The sequence below is a fragment of the Capricornis sumatraensis genome, chromosome 12 (assembly GCF_032405125.1).
Source record: "Capricornis sumatraensis isolate serow.1 chromosome 12, serow.2, whole genome shotgun sequence".
Classification (NCBI taxonomy): Eukaryota; Metazoa; Chordata; class Mammalia; order Artiodactyla; family Bovidae; genus Capricornis; species Capricornis sumatraensis.
Genome location: NC_091080.1, coordinates 83,759,732 through 83,780,426, shown reverse-complemented (window position 1 = coordinate 83,780,426; position 20,695 = coordinate 83,759,732). Strand labels below are relative to the sequence as shown.

General features: G+C 49.6%; 1 protein-coding gene across 1 annotated transcript in view; it reads left to right on the top strand.

Moving 5' to 3' along the window:
* Positions 1-1,853: 1,853 nt before the first annotated feature.
* The window catches only part of SLC15A1 (solute carrier family 15 member 1), a 61,949-nt gene continuing 43,107 nt past the window's right edge, over positions 1,854-20,695 (top strand). The window contains exon 1 of the mRNA XM_068984376.1: positions 1,854-2,148. Coding sequence (XP_068840477.1) covers positions 1,854-2,148 — 295 coding nt within the window. The remainder of the gene's footprint in view (positions 2,149-20,695) is intronic.

Genomic DNA, 20,695 nt, shown 5'->3' with positions numbered 1-20,695 from the left:
ATTCCCTTGCTTTAAGAAAGAGTTTGATCAGCTATAAATGCACTCGGCTAAAGTCATTTAGAAGCTTTGTAATGCGAGGCATGTTAAAAAAGAGGAAATCGTCTTGTTTTATTTGTATGTATTTCCCAACGAGGTGCTTCCGCAGGATGGGGTCCCAGCAGCCACATGGAAGGGACTTGAAATGACCAGGCCTATGAAAGCAGAGAGCTGGCTTAAAACGGTGCCATGCCGTGCTGGGGAAGAGCTCCGTCATTTGTCTAGTTCCCCACTCTATCACATCCATTTCCTAACTATAAAATTGCTCTGGTGGACACAGCAAGGGTTGAAATGCTGTTTCGGGTGCTTAACACAGAGCAGATCAGCAGGGCGGGTCTCTTCCACCCCGTGGAGTTTTGTTCTTCACTATACTTCTCCACCTCTAGGAAGAGCCTGCCTGGGTTTCTCCGTACACACCACAGCCTTCCGGTAAGCGTGGCCCTGGGGCATTGCTAAGACTCAGAAGAAGACAGAGACAGATGAACGGCTAAACACAATGTAATGTGTACCCACAGTGGAATATTATTCAGCTTTTAAAAGGAAGGAAATTCTGACCCATGCTCCAACATGGATGGACCTTGAAGATGTTACAACACATGTAAGAGGCAAGGACAAATTTTGAACGATTCCAGCTATATAAGGTATCTTGAAGAGTCAAATTCAGAGAGACAGAGAGTAGCATGGTGGGTGCTGGGAGGTGAATAGGGAGTTAGCATTTCATGCGTACAGAGTTTCAGTTTGTTGTTCAGTCGCTCAGTCGTGTCCGACTCTTTGCAACCCCATGGACTGCAGCACACCAGGCTTCCCTGTCCTTCACCAGCTCCCAGAGTTTGCTCAAACTCATGTCCATTGAGTCAGTGATGCCATCCAACCATCTCATCCTCTGTCATCCCCTTCACCTTCTCCCCTCCATCTTTCCCAGCATCAGGGTCTTTTCCAATGAATTTCCATTTAGGAAGATAAAAAAGTTTTGGAGACGGATGATGGTGACGGTTGCACAACGGTGTGTGTGTACTTAATACCACTTAATAGTGCATTAATAGTCAAGATGGTTAGTTTTGTGTATATTTTACACGATTCTTTAAAAAACACAATAGAAACTCGCCTTCCTTTTCCGTTTTAATGTTTCTTTCAGTGCTGGCAGAGTACAAAAGCCCTCCTCAAGTGAGAGGAGTAAACCGAAAAAAAGATCTGGAGCTCCTAGCTGTATTCTTATTTTTGGTTTTGTTATTCTTAAAGGAAGGCAATATAGAGTTCTCCAGAAATGTTTTCCACAGCTCACAGGCCAGGTAAAAGCCACACATCTGCAGCAGGCACAGACATTGAACTGACCAACCTTCTGCCCATTTTTGCAGACGTGGTGCTTACCCAGCGCAGTACTGCTTTCCGAAGTGGGGTCCCAGCATGTGTTAGAAATGCAGATTCTCAGGCCCCACCCCGATCTACTGAGTCAGCAAATCCAGGTGAGGCCAGGGACCCTGCATTTCATGAGCCCTCCCCCTTGGCTAAGATGCACGCTCAAGACAGGGCATCCTGGCCCAGATTTCCCTTCTGGCGGTCCCCGGGGGCCGGGGCGGAGTCCAGGCGCGGGCCGCCGACAGGTGTCCCCCTTCTGGGGCTCAAGGGGCGCCGACCTCTGCCCCGGCCGTTCCACCGCCTCCAAGGGTGGAGCCCCGCCGCCCCGCCTGCACACCTCCAGCTGCACAGGTGCTGGGCAGGGCCTGGAAACCGAGTCACAGGAAACAACATCTTAGCACGGATTCCTCCCACCTGGACTCCTCGCTCGCCAGTCGCAGGGAGCCCTCGGAGCCGCCAGCATGGGTAGGTGCCCGGGCGGGCCGGGGTCCCGGGGAGCGGAGGGGAGCCGGGAGCAGGCGGGGCGCTGCGGAGGGGTTCCCGGCGGGCCGGGAAGGGGCCGGGCTGCCACGCGGTCCCCACCTGCGGCTCGGGGACCTGCGCGCGTGCACGCGGAGCGGGGAAGGCTGGCACCGCGGGCGGCCTTGCGCGGGCGCAGCCGGGACATCTCCGCGCGGCAGGAAGCGGCCACCGGGGGTCCGCGGAGCCGGAGCCGGGGAGCGGGGGCTCGGGGGAAGTTTTGTCCTGTCCTGGGGGGTGAGGGGGGAGCGCAGAGGGAGGGGGCCCCAGGTGGCAGACGCTCGTCGGAAGAACTAATGCCATAACGTTGACCTGCCCACCTGTTGGGAATCCACGGCCTCTGTGTTCCCACCCGGTGGGCTGTGGGCTGGACGGGGTGGTGCTGGTGATGGGAGGGGTCCGCAGAACCTCAGTGGGGAAGGGGGCAGGCTCTCTTGGCACTTCCCTTGCCTCTGGCTGGCCCGGTGACCCCAGAGGGAACCCTGGTCCAAGAGGCAGTGGGGCTGGGCAAGTGGGTCACACTTGGGTTTCCAGGGGTGCTGAGCGTGCGCCTCCTCCCGCGTGCAGGCGGTCAGCCGCCGCAGCCATCAAAGCGCCGCTTGACCGGCGGACCGGCTCCTGGGCGGGTGCCCTGGGTCTCGCTGCAAAAATACCATCCGCTTGTCACTCGGTGCAGCTTTCCTGGGAGGTGCTCCGAAATGTTTATTTTGGTTTTCAGATCTCCACACCTAAGTAGTTTCTGTGCTGAATGGGAACTTTCCCAAAGGTAGCTGCAGGCGAGGTCGCTGTCTGCTGCCTGATTACCAGTGAATGAGCACTATGTAGTCCCCAGTGAACACACTTTCTAGTTTACCGATTGACCCTTCAGGCTGTACGGGTTCTTTTGTGTGTTTTGCCCCTGAGATAGGCATAGCATGTGAGAAGCAACAAAAAGTCTATGTTCGGACACCAGTTGCATCTCTCTTGCTGTTCAGTGGCTCAGTCGTGTCTGACTCTGTGACTCCGTGGACTGCAGCACGCCAGGCTTCCCTGTCCTTCACCAGCTCCCGGAGTTTGCTCAAATTCATGTCCATGAAGTGGATGATGCCATCTAACCATCTCAGCCTCTGTTGCCCCCTTCTCTTCTTGCCCTCAATCTTTCCCAGCATCAGGGTCTTTTCCAGTGAGTCAGCTCTTCACATCAGATGGCCAGAGTTGTGTATTTACTCAGGTCCTAAGTTTTTGATATCTGGGTCTAGCTAATAAATGAAACAAATAATTAGGAAATGTCTTTTAACTTGAAAAGCAGCAGTGACTTCCCATCTTAAGAGCAGATGTCTGTGACTGAGATGATGCCAGGATTGTTTCAGGTCTGCTCATGACTGCAGGGGGATACTTGGTGAATTCAGCAGGAGGGAAAGAAGTGAGGAAAAGTTCTTAGGGAAACATTTTTCTTGAAAAAGGTCAGATGGGAGATATCTTTGGCTAAGGAGGCCACACAGTGCCTGTGGCAACTATTCAACTCCACCCTTGGAATTTGAAATATGAAACAAATTGGCAAATCTGTGTTCCAGTAAAATGTTACTGATGGGCATGGAAATGTACATTGTATACAGCTTGCAGGTATCATGAAATAGTCTTTAAGTGTGTTCTTCAACTCTTTTAAAATATAGACATCATTCTTAGCTTGCAAGCCTTGCAGAAAAGGGCAAAGGGCTGGATTTGGCATGAAGCCGAAGCTGCTTGCTGACCTTTGCTTCAGTGAACGTGTGAGATTATCAGAGTCGAGGTGCAGAGGAGGCCAGGGCTGACCTGCCTTGACTGGGAAGCCCCCTCTGAGGCCTTTGGAGGGCTGGGGATGCCTTTGCTGAAAATCTCAAATATTCAATGTTCCTCCTCGTAACCCCACCCCAACCCCTGGCCAAGAGCTTAGCAAAGATTTATGCTGAAGTTGTTCTCACAAATTTCTTCCCTCCCTCTGGTTCTAGAAAACCATAGATCCTGCTTCTGTCATGTGCCCCACGTGGGCCTCTGAAAATGGAAGTTGAGGGGGCTTCAGGTTCTAGGAGGCAAGTTCCCCGACACCCAGGCCAGGGCCTCCGGGCCAACTTGAGCAGTTCATTCACTTTGTTATCCACCCCTGCCCCAGCCCTCCGCTTCCTGCTGGCCTCGCGCGTCCTTCAGAAGAGTTTTTCATGCTAGTTTCCTGCCTGAGTATACAAGGACAGCCTGGAAGGTCCCTCAACCCTGGGTATTTACAAGTCTCTCCTCTTCCTAGAAGCTCTTGGGTAGACCTATGAACAGGGCCAAAGGGCCAGGGAGGCTGGCACTGCTGCTGTCGGCCAGAAGCCTGGGCGGGGGGTGGGGGGTCCCACACCAGAGGGGGCTGAGGGCATCGGAACCTCAGGAGAACCTCTTCCTCCCCAGAGTAAGAAAAGGAAACTTCTGACATTGGGTCCTTTTAGGCTGACAGAACGGCAACCCACTCCACCTTCTTGCCTGGAGAATCCCATGGACAGAGGAGCCCGGCAGGCTACAGTCCACTGGGCTGCAAAGAGATGGTCACGACTGAAGTGATTTAGAACACACGCTCTAAGGCAGTGGTGTGCCTTAGACTTCAGCCTGCATCGGGATCACTTGAGCTAGAGCTTATCCTAACAGGTAGCCAGGCCCCGGCTCTAACATGTCTGTATCGGTGGGTCAGGGCAGGATTCAAGGATTTACAAGTTCCCAGATGCTGCTGCTCCTGACAGTGCCCAGGACCACACTTCGAGAATCACCACCCTACGTGACTCTAAACGACAGCTTTCTTTTCTTGACCCTCGCCCACGTCCCCATGTTACTACTGTGCCCCCAGAACGAGATTGTAGCAAGATCGAGTGCAGTCTGGGCCCTGGGTTGTCTTCGATGACCAAACTTGGGACACATTAGTAGCTAGAATCGGAAGCTTAGCTCGCGAAGGGAGCCAGCTAAGGCTGGCACGGGTTGACCTGAATCACCTATTTATGCAGGTATTTTGTTTCTGTACTTTTACCACATAAGGGTACAAAACTGTCCTGCCCTGAAGAAGCTCATATCCTCAGGGGCAGAAGCACAAGCCCATAAGAAACATTTTCCCACACCGAATGACAGTTGAGGGAAATAAAGTATTATGAGACCAGTGAAAGCAGTCATGTACGGTGTCTCGTCAAGGTTGGAGAATTTGCCATCTTCATGATAAATTTTTGCATAGCCCTTCTCATCCCCACAAAATGTCCTGAGTGGAATTATTCCAGTTTTGGTTTTCTTGGATTTCTGATCAATAATTTCCCCACTGCCCTTTGAGTTGCTGAAGGACAGAGACAGCTTGGGGGATTGTTCCAGGGGCTGGTTGAGCCACCAGGCTTGTTTCCAGGGAGCCATCTGTTCCCTGGGGTCAAGCTGACGAATGGAGCCACGGTGCAGGGACTGCCAGCCAGCTCTTTTCCCACTTTTCTGGGCCGTGGCTGCTCTTGGACACAGTTCTCCACACATCTCGGCTCCATCTCTGGCAGGAGAGAAAGTAGGCGGGCGTCCCAGGTGAGCCAAGAGGGAAATAAAAACAAGGGTGGACTCAGGACATTCCTCCTTCCTCCATGATGGTGGTGAAAGAAAGAGGCAGTATTATCAGAAGATGAATACGAACCGTTGACTCATAGCCCTGGGATTGCAACATCAAGAAGCAGGGAATCGCTGGTTTCGGAACTTTGTCCCCTGGTTACAGAGGTCAGAAATGTATCCCCGAGGAAACAACGTGGTGGGGTCACCCCGTGGGGTCGATGTGAACAGGACTGGCTGCCCAGACCCGGTCCAGGTGCAGCTCCTATCAGCAGGCAGGACGGGGATACAGGACCGTCTCAGCAGGTGGAAGATGTTACAGCCAAGACAGGGATGCGACTGTCCAGAGACTGTGCTGAGCAAGGAGGACGGTCTAGTCCTTCCGAGACTGGAGACCAGCCCGCACCTCCCCCTGGACTGCTGTCAGCCTGCATTTCCGAGTCGCCTGGATTTCACGGAGATGTGTGACCCTGGAGCTGTGCCCGTCAGGAAAGTTTGGTTCAAGGACAGACGTAAGACCAGAAAATTCCCAAACCATAAGAAGACCTGTTAAAAGTGCTCAGACTCAGCATTTCAAACTCTCTGCAGGGTTTTCGTGCAAGCTCTATTAGGACATGTCAGGAGGGATGACTGAGATGTTCTTAGAGGAACAAACGTTTTTCTCATTTAGTCCAAACACGTAAGTTCCATGATGTATTCATTCCCTTGTGGCTGCTGTAACAAAAGTATCACAAACCAGGTTGTTTACAACGGCAGAAATTTATTGTCTCGCATTTCTGGAGGCTGGAAGAAACCCAGGTGTCAGCAGGGCATGCTCTCTGAAGGCCATAGGGGGAGTCTATTCTCTGCCTTTCCTCTTGGCTTCTGGTGTTCTCAGCCAGCCTGCCATGCCTTGGCTGGTGGATACTGCTCTCCCGTCTGCTTCCATCATCACGTGGCCATTGTCTTCCCTCTGTGTGCACGTGGCTGTCTTCTTACCAGGACACCGGTCGTATGGGATCGGAACCCATCCTACCCCAGGATGACCTTGTCTCCAGTCTTCACATCAGCAACAACCCCATTTCCAAATAAGATCACCTTCCAAGATTATGGAAAGGACCATAGTTTTGGGAGAACACTGTTTAACCCTATACATGGTACTAGAAGCAGGCTTCCCTGGTAGCTCAGACAGTAAAGAATCTGCCTGCAATGAGGGAGACGATCCCTGGGTTGTTAAGATCCCCTGGAAAAGGAAATGGCAACCCACTCTAGTATTCTTGCCTGGAAAGTCCCTTGGACAGAGGAGCCTGGTAGGCTACAGTCCATAGGATCGCAGAGTCGGATATGACTGAGTGACTAACACTTACTTAAAAATGTAAATGGTACTAGAAAACATTCTCTCTGAAATATGTGTATTATTTATCAATAACTTTAGTTAGGAAATATTCATAGTGTGCATAGATCACTCCAATGTGGCCGGCATCCTCAATTTAGGTGCTGCATTTAGTAACTAGTGTCTTCCCCCCAGCAAGACAGATGGATTTTTCAGTCATAGCTCTAATCCATCCTGAACAAGTCTATTTAATAACAGAACTGGTCTGTAAACACACCCCCGAGTACATAGTAGTAGGTAAATCAGAAATGCTCACAGTGATGTCATAGACATGGGTGATTTACCTCATTAATTCTAAAAATAATGTCCAGACTCTGTTATACTGTGTTCTGGATCAGTGGATAAAGTTTCCAGGCAATCTTTAACTATGAATAGTGTTTAGCTTTTTGTTTATATATATATATATATATAGTTCTCTCTTCCGTGCGTGTTCATTCCAAAATCATAAGATTGGAAAAAGTAAGTCACCTAACACTTCTGTGGAGAGCTGTTAGGTAATATCAAATAAAATCTAAAGTACACACAATGTTTTATCAGCATTCTACTTCTAGAAATTTCTTACGGGTATTCTTATGTATTCTTATGACAGGATGGAGCCGTGTTCAACGTAAATATCAACAGAGGAAAGCATTTGCATTCTGTACCTAGTTTTGCAGCCTAACTTCACACTTACCATGATCAGAAAGCAGTTTTTCTAGTCACGATTTAACATCTTAGAGCAAAAAAATCTTTATGTCCAAAATTTCAGGTCTTTAACTTATTTTTAATTGCTTCCAAAGAAACTCCTCTAAAGACCAGAAGATAGGTTTTAGTGTTTTGTTTTGTTTTTAATTTAGTGACACTTGCATGCTGCAGGCATTGTGTTCTCCTGTGAGGATATTCAGGTCAGGGCCAACGGTAATACGCTTGTTTCCCTTGCCTGTTGGGTGCATGGGACTCACCATGGTGGTGGCGTCCAGAGGCCAGGAACCCCTCCTCTCTCATTCTCTCCTGTTTCCTTTTACAACAGCTCTGAGGCATGGTCTGTCTTTACCCTGAGAATATATTTGTTTTTTCACTGTCAGCTGTCATACCATTTAGAGTCAGCCTCACTCTTAAGTTCAGAATACAGAATGTTCCTTTTTTTTTTCCTTAAAAATTTGTTAGCCTCCACTTTATTATTATTTTATTTTTTTGGCCACTTGGCATGTAGGATGTTAGTTCCCCAACCAAGGATTGAGCCCGCACCTCCTGCATTGAAAAGGCAGCGTCTTAACAACTGAACCGCCAGGGAAATCCCTATAGGGTATCCTTGTAGAATATAAGAATGTCCAGGTGTAAAAAGCTTTTGCACAGCCAAGAAAACGATAAGCAAGGTGAAAAGACAACCCCCAGAATGGGAGAAAATAATAGCAAATGGAACAACTGACAAAGGATTAATTTCCAAAATATACAAGCAGCTCAATTTAATACCAGAACACACACACACACACACACACACACACACACACACACACACACACACACAATCAAAACGTGGGAAAAAGACCTAAACAGACATTTCTCCAAAGAAGACATACAGATGGCTAATAAGCACATGAAAAGATGCTCAACATCACTCATTATTAGAGAAATGCACATCAAAACAACAATGAGATATCACTGCATACCAGTCAGAATGGCCATCATCAAAAAGTCTACAAACAACAAACGCTGGAAAGGGTGGGAAGAAAAGGGAACCCTCCTGCATTGTTGGTGGGAATGTAAATTGATACAGCCACTATGGAAGACAATGTGGAGATTCCTTACAATACTAGGAATAAAACCACCATATGACCCAGCAATCCCACTCCTAGGCACATACCCTGAGGAAACCAAAATTGAAAGAGACACACATATGCCATTGTTCACTGCAGCACACTTTACAATAGCTAGAACATGGAAGCAACCTAGACGTCCATCAACAGATGAATGGATAAAGAAGTTGTGGTGCATATACACAAAGGAGTATTACTCAGCCATAAAAAGGAACGCATCTGAGTCAGTTCTAATGAGGTGGATGAACCTAGAACCTATTATACAGAGTGAAGTGAGTCAGAAAGAGAAAGATAACTATCATATTCTAACACATATATACAGAATCTAGAAAAATGGTGCTGAAGAACTTATTTACAGGGCAACAGTGGAGAAACAGACGTAGAGAACAGACTTATGGACATGGGGAGAGGGGAAGAGAGGGTGAGATGTGGAGGGAGTAACATGGAAACTTACATTACCATATGTAAAATAGCCAGTGGGAATTTGCATTATGTCTAAGGGAATTCAAACAGGGGCTCTGTATCAACCTAGAGGGGTGTGGTGGAGAGGGAGATGGGAGGGAGGTTCAAGAGGGAGGGGATGTATGTAAACCTGCTGGAGTCCAGCTCCAGCAGCCAGGGATTCAACCTGAAGGTGTGAGCAGTGTCGGCGAGAAACTGAGGCAGCCTCTCATTCTTCTTGGACTGCCTGTTTATTTCAAGCTTATGATTCTCTTTTATACTTCTACAAAAGCATTAGGTCAGAGGTTTTATATTTTTAGTTCCCATTGACCCAGATTTATTTTTCTCCAAAAATCATTGTTGCCCCTCAAAAGGAGTTCCTCCCTCAGCGATTCTCTTATCTACTTTTTCTCATGTGTCCTTGTGAATACACTGTAACTCATGCTAATGTCTGGGCTGCATACCGCATTCCTCAGTTTAATTCTTATCTTTCTAAGTCCTGTTTGCCCCTAGTATCCTAAGCTCACTATTTCTTAGAAAGAGCTTCTAGCTAATAAATATCTCCAAAGTCCCTAATTTCTATAAGCTATAGTAGAATATTGTAACATTACAGCAATCCTTAAATCTTTAGCTTCTAACTATTTTAATTATTCCTAAGTCCTAAATTCAGCAAACTCCTTTGCCATAAACACTTTTCTCACAAATGGGCTTCAGATAGCAATCCCTTCCATGGCCTCAAGCTGCGGCCTGTGTGCTCACTCTGGAACACTTTTTTGTAAAAGTCCTTGAACAAATGTCAGTCATTAACTTGATGAATTATTCTTTGAGCACAGCTGCAGAAGGCTTTATGCCTTCTCATGCTCCTCTCAAAAACAATAAGCACCTTAATATTCTCTTCAGTCAACTCAGCCGAGGAAAGGAAAAAACAAGTCAGAATCACAAAGCCTAACTCCTTCATTCCGGGTCCGTGCCTAGGGAACAAAGGGACGGGGTTTAGGGCCATGCCTCTATTTTGTCAGTAATGCCTAACGTGGCTCCCGACGTAAACCTATGGCTGATTCATGTTGAGGTTTGACAGAAAACAGCAAAATTCTGTAAAGCAATTATACTTCAATAAAAAATTAATTTAAAAAAAAAGAATGTCCAGGTGCAGATACAGGAAATCCCTGGAGAGCAAGGATGGTTTTCATAACCCCCAGTAAACTCGTCCCCTGAGTCACTGATTAGCCTCCGCCTGAGGCAGAACTTGGGCCAGTCCCTGGACCTTTCTGTTTTGCGTAAGAGCTTACTGAGTACTATTACTGACTGAGCTTACTGAGTACTATTACTTACTGAGCTTACTGAGTACTATTACTGACTGAGCTTACTGAGTACTCTGGCTGCCCTCTCCCTGCAGTAGAGGAATACACTGTCTCTGAGCACGTCCCGGGGGCTTAGATCTGGGGCGCCCAGAGCTGATTTCTTTCTGAGGGAGAATGGGAATGGCCATCAGGAATTCAGACCTGTGGTTATGGAAACAAGATGCTGAAAGCTGCAGGTGATTTATAAAACCATCGGAGGCGGCCTTTGTGGGCCTCTTATGCCTGTGATTCTAGACAGTTCTTTATAGAAATCTTTTTTTTAAAAAAGTATTACTAGGAGGTTGGGCTTTCCTTGTGGCTCAGATGGTAAAGAATCCACTTGCAATGCAGGAGACCTGGGTTCAGTCCCTCAGTTGGGAAGATCCCCTGGAAGAGGGCATGGCAACCCACTCCAATATTCTTGCCTGGAGAATCCCATGGACAAAGTCTGGTGGGCTACTGTCCATGGGGCCACAGAGTCAGACACAACTGAGCGACTAAGCCCAGGAGTGTGCCTACAAACGCTGTTTGGGGTTTGTGTCCCCCACCCCACCCCCTGCCTCCCCCTGGTCCATATACTGAGGTCCTAATTCCCAGTACCTCAGAATGTGACCTTACTTACATAGAAACAGGGTCATTGCAGGTGGAGTCAGTCCAGGTGAGGTCACCCTGTAGGAGGTAGCCCCAGTCCAGTGTGACTGGTGTGCTTAGAAAGAGGGGGAGGTTTGGACCCAGACACAGCAGCGGGGAGAGGACCAGGTGAAGACGAAGGCAGCAATCTGGCGATGCTGAAACAAGCCAGAGACCGTCAGGGCTGGCCAGCAACCCACCAGAAGCTGGGGGACAAGTCCCTCACAGACTCGCCCTTCACAGCCTTGCAGGAACCAGCTCCGCCTTGCAGCCAGAACCGCGAGATGATAACGTTTCCATTGCTCTAAGCCGCTCTGTTCACGAAATGAACAGAAGTGCCCCTAGGGGCATTAACTAAGGACTGCCAGCCTCAGCCCTGACCAGGGGACCCCCCCCCCACACACACACACCCCTAGTTCAGGGAAGGCGGAGACAGCTTCAAGAAAGATGAAGATCCGGCCATCAGATTCATGGAGGACCAGGCCCGGCTGCTGGGTGGCGAAAGCTGCCCCGAGGTAGCTTGCTGCATCCACACACAGGAAGGAAGACGCGCCCCCTGCCTCCCGGTACCCAGCAAAAGGGCGACAGTGAAGCAGCAGGCTGATGACGGCAGCATGGTCATGAGGGGCCCTGTGGCCGGGGAGCCAGTGCCTGGATGCAGCCAGATGGCTTCGTATGGCTTCGTATGCCATGTCTGTCTGCTTGGGGGTGGGTAAGGGCCGCTGGACAGAGAGCCCCACGCCTTTCTAGTGGGGCGACAAGGTGGCCAGCGCCCAAGATGTCTGGTCCCTGCCCTGGGATCTTGGCCAGAGTCGCTTCATAAAACCCCCACCATCCCATTAGCGCTGGTTTCCCCGCATTCCTCAAGCAGCTCCAGGTTGCTAGAGTTTAGTGGACGTTCCCGATTCTCAAAGGCCTGATAATGCTTTTGCTTTTCTCAGCGGTGCTGGCAGGACAGCCAGGAACTTGATTAAATGGCTTTCAGGAAAGCACACATCAGCGTGTTGGATGTCTGGTGATGGTGGTTTAGTCTCTCAGTCGTGTTCTACTCTGCAGCCCCGCCAGGCTCCTCTGTCCATGGGGATTCTCCAGGCAAGAATACAGGAGTGGGTTGCCATTCCCTTCTCCAGGGGATCTTCCAGACCCAGGGATCGAACCCGGCTCTCCTGAACTGCAGGTGGTTTATGCAGCTGTTTGTCAGTGTAGCAGGGGAAGAATAGGTTCTCTCAGTGGGGATGAAGGGAGTTGTGGAAAAGAGGCTATTTCTATAAAAACAAGTCCAGACGGGCAGGGCCAGTGCCCCCAGGGGTACAGGCTGTGCCCTGCTCAGAGGCCCCAGAGCAGGCCCAAGCTGGAAGGCAGTGCCTGGGGCCATTGAGCCATTCTCCACTCTTAAGCTGTGCCCCTGGGCAAGATCCAGCCAGAAAGATCACGATTTTCCAAATTGCACAAAACTGCCCTGTGGACAAGCAGGGACCCTGAGGTGGGCTAATGTGGCAAGACATTCCAGGAAGGAAAAAAAAAACTCAACAGGTCAGGAAGAGCCAGCCTCAGGAAGAGCCCCTCCGGAAAACAAGGGCCTCGGGTGATAGATGTAGGCTGTCTGCTCTGAAACAAGCCTGACTCTGGTGGCAAAAGCCCACTGAAGGAAGGAAAAAGCCCTTTGGCTTCTTGATCAAAGTTGATCAATTTGGTCGAAAAAAAAATCAAAGTCAGTGTGCCTCTTCTCCCATGCTTCTCCACCAAGCCTCAGTTCAGTTCAGTCTCTCAGTCATGTCCAACTCTTTGCGACCCCATGCACTGCAGCATGCCAGGCCTCCCTGTCCATCACCAACTCCCAGAGTCTACTCAAACTCATGTCCATCGCGTCGGTGATGCCATCCAACCATCTCATCCTCTGTCGTCGCCAGCTGCAATTACACCTGATGCATCTCTTGCCAGGCTCTTTTTGAAGTCACCAATGCTGTATTTTCTCAAAAAAAAAAAGGAGGGGGCAATCACATGATACATGAGGCTCTGAAACTCTTTTCAGAAGTCAGACCAGCTCGCTGTGTCCAGGGTGGTTGTAAAGAGACTAAAAGGGTCTAAGTGAGGAGAGAGGGGAAGGGGAGGCGCTAACTGCCCTAATGCTGCGGGGAGCCACGCAGGAGCCAGGAGAGGGGGAGACGTAGGAGGCCTGGCTCCAGTGCTGGGGGGAAGGGCGATGGAAGTCAGGGCCCCAGCAGAGGCCGGGCCGTGCAGGAGGCAGAGCCTAAGAGGTCTGAGGGAGGTCCTGAGAGCCTCCACCCCGGACACTCAGGTCAGTGGGGGGGACAGGAGATGGGGAAGGCGAGGCAAGGCGTCTGCTGGTCACCGTCGTCCTGGTAAATAGAGGACGGAGCTCAGAAACAGGGAATGAAAAGTCAAGGCCAGACTCACATCACAGGAGCTGACCACCTGGATGGGAGCACTGCCTAGTGCCTGACGGCGCGCCAGTCCCCTCCTGTGATGCTGGGTAATGAGTGAGTGGCCTCCAAACTGTATCCCAAGAGGGCTTGCCACTGTGCAGGCAGCCGGCTCCACCCTCAGAGTTTCTGATTCCACGTGTCTGTGATGTACCCAAGAAGTTGCATTTCCATCGATTCCCAGGAGCTGCTGCTGCTGGTGGTGGTCTAGGGCCCACCCTTTGAGAACTGCTGCACTGGAGAGTTTTTTAAATATTCCTTTAACCCCTATAGCCACTCACGTGGTCACGCACTATTCTGCTACCCGTTTGAGAGCAGCTTGATTGAAAGTCTGTGCTTGCCAGTGGCTTGTATTTGAGAAGTCTGACTTTCCTCTGTCCACAACTTCCTCATCCCACGACCTAACTCCCCCCAGTGACATCATAAGGACTGATCTGATCAATGAGAGCACCCCTGGAGGGGACGGCCTCTTTCTTCAAGGGCCACCTCTCTCCCCTGCCAGGGCTCCCACGGCAGTCTTGTCCGTATTTTCAACTCAGTCCATGCCAAACATCCACCCACACTACCCAGGTGTTTTCCTGGGATCCAATTAATAGCAAACCTCATTAATGCAGGTTCAATCTTATCAACCAACTGGCAAAGAAAGTGTTAGCACTTCTAGATGAAGGAATGGAGAATCCAGTGGTCGAGTGCTTTGACCAGATCCTCATGACTGGGAGGAACATCTCCAAGCTGATTTCAAAGCTCCATGTCCTTCCACCAACTGGCTGCAGAGCCAACGTTGTAAGAGGAGTTCTCGCCTCAGCTCCAAAGCTGCTTCTGCCAGGAGTGAGGCTAAGCATGTTCTAGCAGGACCATTGTGTTCGCTGGGGTCTCATGTGAGTGATTTGGGGAGGCATATACACAGCCTACAAGAGCCATCACCAAGGAAATTCGTTTTACTCTTGGTTTACAGAACCAGTTTCAGACACCCTTATTCCTAACAGCAGTCCTATCAGGCAGCAGTCCCACTTTACAGACAGGTAATGAAGAGTCAATAACTTGCAGAAGCAGGGTGACAATATACAGCCTTGAATTGATGCTTTTGAACTGTGTTGTTGAAGAAGACTCTTGAGAGTCCCTTGGACAGCAAGGAGATCCAACCAGTTCATCCTCAAGAAAATCAGTCCTGAATATTCATTGGAAGGACTGATACTGAAGCTGAAACTCCAATGCTTTGGCCATCTGATGCAAAGAACTGACTCATTTGAAAAGACCCTGATGCTGGGAAAGACTGAAGGCAGGAGAAGGGGATGACAGCGGATGAGATGGTTGGATGGCAACACTGACTCAATGGACATGAGTTTGAGTAAATTCCAGGAGTTGGTGTTGGACACGGAGGCCTGGCATGCTGCAGTCCATGGGATGGCAAATATTCGAACACGACTGAGCAACTGAACTGAACTGAACCTGCAGAAACTAACTGAGCAATTAATTACAGATTCTGCCAAATTCCATTCCGAAGGCAGGTGCCACATACAGACTCCTAAGCCTCAGATAAAAAATGTTGCTTAAGGAAAAAAAAATGATAAAAAGGAAATTTTGCCAACAAATAAAACTTGTTAGGAAGTTTGAGTCTTTAGATCTATGTAAATAGTGATGAAACCTGGGTCTCCTGCATTGCAGGCAGATTCTTTACCATCTGAACCACCAGCTGCTAAGTCACTTCAGTCATGTCTGACTCTGTGCGACCCCACAGACGGCAGCCCACCAGGCTCCCCTGTCCCTGGGATTCTCCAGGCAAGAACACTGGAGAGGGTTGCCATTTCCTTCTCCAATGCATGAAAGTGAAAAGTGAAAGTGAAGTTACTCAGTCGTGTCCGACCCTCAGCGATCCCATGGACTGCAGCCTTCCAGGCTCCTCCATCCATGGGATTTTCGAGGCAAGAGTACTGGAGTGGGTTGCCATTGCCTTCTCCGCTGAACCACCAGGGAAGCCCCCAAAAGTGAAAGTGTTAGTCACTCAGTTGTGTCTGATTCTCTGCGAGTCACCAGGCTCCTCTGTCCATGGGATTCTCCAGGCAAGAAGACTGGAGTGGGTAGCCATTCCCTTCTCCAGGGGATCTTCCCAACTCAGGTCTCCTGCATTGCAGGCAGACAGATTCTTTACCATCTGCGCCACTAGGGCAGCCCATGTAAACAGTGATGAGACCTACATCTGCAGAGCTTGAGACAAACCCATGTGTGTGAGTTTCTTACGGCTGCTGTAACAAATTGTCACAAGCTTAGTGGGTTAAAACAACACAAATTTATTGTCTTAGAGCTCGGGAGGTCAGAAGTCTGACATGGGGTAAAATCGAGGTATGGGCAGGCTTCTTCCCTGTTTCCCTGTCCTTTCAGCTTCTAGAGGTCACCACTTTTCTTGGCTTGTGGTGGCCTTCCATCAGGTGACCATCGTCCCGACCTCTGCTTCTGTCTTCATATCTCCTTTGACTCTTTTAAAGACCCTTTTGATTACACTGGAGCTCTCAGATGATCCCGGATAAGTGCCTGCCCTCAAGGTCTTTGGCTGAATCACTCCTGCCAGGTCCCTTTTGCTGGGGCAGGAAACATATCCACATGACCCCGGGGATCAGGAATGTGGACATCTTTGTGGGACCAAAGTTCTGCCTCCCACACCATGCGACCTCAGAAATGTCATCCTCAATAAATCATGCAGTGCTTAATCCTTCCCTTGATTTCCGTCTCAGCGATGATAGGGAACACTTTCCTCTGCCTGCAGGACCAAGCTTCTCTCTATATCCCGCAAAGATGCCTCATCCCCTCCTTTCCCAAGTCCGCATCCTAGAAAAGCACCCTTTACACCCATCGTGTTAACGAAGGAGTTACTAGTTTCTAAGTAATAAAATAGTCCATTTAGGGTTTCCATCCCAAAATGGTTCAAAATGTGGAACGTGCTTCGTTAGGTACTCGGCTATACTCACCTTCATGGCAAGGTTCCATTAATGAGGAGGAAGCAGCCATGTGTCTTTCTTGGTTTTTCCTGCTGTCCCCAAAAGTCAGTGATCGTAGAAGTTTATGATGTGCATTTATTTTACCAAATTCTGTAGCCAAAAGAGAGCAAAAAGCACTGCTAGGCTTAGGATAACAACAAGGGCCGGCATTGATTCCACAATTACCGTGTGCCTGGGGTAAGCTGTTTTACTCTGATCTGTAATTAAAACCAAGTGACCCATGAGTGATTCGAGAAACATCAGACCACTCGAATATGCCGATGAGATTTACTGTCAGAATATCAATGATAGACACAACTATACCAAAGTCAACAGAATCTGGCGACAGGTGAAATTTGAGTTCAAGTGCTTGAGCACTTGAGCTGCCTCAGACAGAAGCCCTGAGCGGACACAGGTGTATTAATCAAATGCTAACTGCAGTGTTATATCCATCCATTACATGTGAAATCTATGAAAGAAGAGCTTAGCAACCTCTCAGTTCAGTTCAGTCGCTCAGTCGTGTCCGACTCTTTGCAACCCCATGAATCGCAGCACGCCAGGCCTCCCTGTCCATCACCAGCTCCCGGAGTTCACTCAGACTCACATCCATCAAGTCAGTGATGCCATCCAACCATCTCATCCTCTGTCATCCCCTTCTCCTCCTGCCCCCAATCCCTCCCAGCATCAGAGTCTTTTCCAATGAGTCAACTCTTCGCATGAGGTGGCCAAAGTACTGGAGTTTCAGCCTCAGCATCATTCCCTCCAAAGAAATCCCAGGGCTGATCTCCTTCAGAATGGACTGGTTGGATCTCCTTGCAGTCCAAGGGACTCTCAGGAGTCTTCTCCAACACCACAGTTCAAAAGCATCAATTCTTCGGCGCTCAGCCTTCTTCACAGTCCAACTCTCACATCCATACATGACCACTGGAAAAGCCATAGCCTTGACTAGATGGACCTTAGTCGGTAAAGTAATGTCTCTGCTTTTGAATATACTATCTAGGTTGGTCATAACTTTTCTTCCAAGGAGTAAGCGTCTTTTAATTTCCTGGCTGCAGTCACCATCTGCAGTGATTTTGGAGCCCAAAAAAATAAAGTCTGACACTGTTTTCACTGTTTCCCCGTCTACTTCCCATGAAGTGATGGGACCGGATGCCATGATCTTTGTTTTCTGAATGTTGAGCTTTAAGCCAACTTTTCCACTCTCCTCTTTCACTTTCATCAAGAGGCTTTTTAGCTCCTCTTCACTTTCTGCCATAAGGGTGGTGTCATCTGCATATCTGAGGTCATTGATATTTCTCCCGGCAATCTTGATTCCAGCTTGTGCTTCTTCCAGCCCAGCGTTTCTCATGATGTACTCTGCACAGAAGTTAAATAAGCAGGGTGACAATATACGGCCTTGACGTACTCCTTTTCCTATTTGGGACCAGTCTGTTGTTCCATGTCCAGTTCTAACTGTTGCTTCCTGACCTGCATACAGATTTCTCAAGAGGCAGGTCAGGTGGTCTGGTATTCCCATCTCTTTCAGAATTTTCCACAGTTTATTGTGATCCCCCACAGCAATAAAAGTGTTTCCTTGGAAGACACAGCTTTCAGAAAATAAAAGGTATCCTGAGTGACGACTGGGTGGTCAGTCTCGGATTTTCCCCTGAGTGAGTGTAGGAATTTCATTTTCCATAACGTAGTTTGGGTGTGATGGTTGTTGTAACAAAGTCTAGCGTTTCTTTTCTGTCATGTATGGATGTGAGAGTTGGACTGTGAAGAAAGCTGAGCGCCGAAGAATTGATGCTTTTGAACTGTGGTGTTGGAGAAGACTCTTGAGAGTCCCTTGGACTGCAAGGAGATCCAACCAGTCCATCCTAAAGGAGATCAGCCCTGGGATTTCTTTGGAGGGAATGATGCTAAAGCTGAAGCTCTAGTACTTTGGCCACCTCATGCGAAGAGTTGACTCATTGGAAAAGACTCTGATGCTGGGAGGGATTGGGGGCAGGAGGAGAAGGGGACGACAGAGGATGAGATGGCTGGATGGCATCATGGACTCGATGGACGTGAGTCTGAGTGAACTCCGGGAGATGGTGATAGACAAGGGAGGCCTGGCGTGCTGCGATTCATGGGGTTGCAAAGAGTCGGACACGACTGAGCGACTGAACTGAACTGAACCCTATTTATGTGTGAACTAAACAAAACCTTTGCCAGTGTTAAGTCACTCAGTCGTGTCTGACTCTTTGCCAGCCCATGAACTGTGCAGTCCATGGAATTCTCCAGGCCAGAATACTGGAGTGGGTAGCCATTCCCTTCTCCAGGGTATCTTCCAAACCCAGGGATTGGACCCAGGTGTCCTGCATTGCAGGTGAATTCTTTACCAGCTGAGCCACCAGGGAAGCCCATGCTAAATAATGTTCAGCCAGAAGTTTACAGGTGCTACCCTGACTCGGCAAAGTCTTCCCTGCAGACCAACATTTATGAGAAATGTGTGAACGCCATGACTGGAGCGAAGCTCCAGGCTGTCTCTGTCATCTGGGTGTTCACACCCTCCTGCTTTTCTCTAAAAGGCCCATCACAAGAACCAACCTGACCTCTGGTGTGGACAAACCTCATGACTTTGTTTGGTCTTTGGAATGCATTGGTAAGGCCACATTATCTGAAGTCTTACATAGGCAGAGCATTGTATGGCCCTACTAGGTCCCCAAGAAGACAAATGCAGGCTTCAAATGCAGCCAACAGGCTCGTCCTGTGGAGCTCTGCAAAAGCATCTTCCTGGGAGGTCCTTTGATTTCACAGCAGACTGGGCTTCTCCCCACTCTGGTGATGAAACACGGCAGCATGTAGTCTGAGGGTGAAACATGGCTTGTTTATCCCCCAGGGTCCCATCAGGAAACAGTTGGCATACTCAGACAAACATTTAGATGGGAGTGGGGGCCAGGGCTCCCTAAGTGATGGGTGGGTACCCAGAGTGGTGGCCTTACCATTGCCACCAGTAGGAAGTGGTACAAAGCCAGGACAAAAACCTCGAAGGAGAGTCGTGTGCAGAGAGAGGACCCATGTCGGGGGCAGAGCGGCTGGCCCTTGAGGACTCAGTTGTCTGAAGTGGCCGGGGAGGAAAATGCCCTGACCCTCTGATCTCCTGCCACTGCTCCCCTGGGGCCAAGCCATGTGGGGATTGGGAAGACATGGGGGCACTGGGCTTCACCGGAGGGGCTAATGGAACTTTGCAGTGAAGCAGCCAGGATGTGAGCACAGTCCTTGAGGACCGGAGTGGCTGGTTCTTCAGGATACGTATTCACTCGGCAGACATTTGGTTTCCAGTCTGTGAAAAGCACCATGTGAGGGGCCGAGGATGCTGTAATAGTAACAGCTTCCCCTGGAGGATGCATCGAGCCCGGGGCCGGGGCTTCCCCCATGGACTCTCATAGCCAACCTAGGTGGGTGGGATTCCTGTCACCTGATAGGCAGGCTGCATGCAGAGGAGGTGGGCTTGCCCAGGGGCGCAGGGGGATGGGGTCAGCAACAAGACTAGGATCCCATTCCCATCCAACCTCATGCTGTACTCCTCACGTGTTGCCCCGGAGAACAGCCCCTTCCTATAAGAAAGTCTAACTGGGGAGAAAACCAGTCCATCAGCGGTGAAGAATCTCCTTCCAGAACTTTCATCTCTCCCACCTTGAGAACAAGGACTAAAATAGCATCACTGCTCTTAAGTGAAAGTAAAGTCGCTCAGTGGCGTCCGACTCTTTGCGACCCCATGGACTGTAGCCCACCAGGCTTCTCCATCCATCGGATTTTCCAGGCAAGAGTACCGGAGTGGGTTGCCTTTTCCTTCTCCAGGGGATCTTCCCAATCCAAGGATTGAACCCAGGTCTCCCGAATTGTAGGCAGACGCTTTACTCTCTGAGCTACCAGGGGCTCGTAAGTGGGAAGGTATGTAATGTGAGGCGGGGGAAAGTATAGTTACCCGCAGCCCAGCGGGACTGGCTTCAGGAAGGAAGACCTCCTCTTACGAGATGAGGGGGGGTGGCCTGGAAGACCATGTGGCCCAGGCCAAGAAGGGAGTTCCTCAGAGAGAGTTCCAATTGTGTCTTATGGGATGGGGCCTTGGACGAGCACAGGATGAAAATACAAGGCAGCCAGTTGGAGAGGAAGGGCCTGGAACAGGGAAGGTGTAAGAGCTTGCAGTGGGGCCATGGGGGAGACGCCAGCGAGTTGTTCAGCCTCTGTATCCAGTTCTCCACCCCCTGCC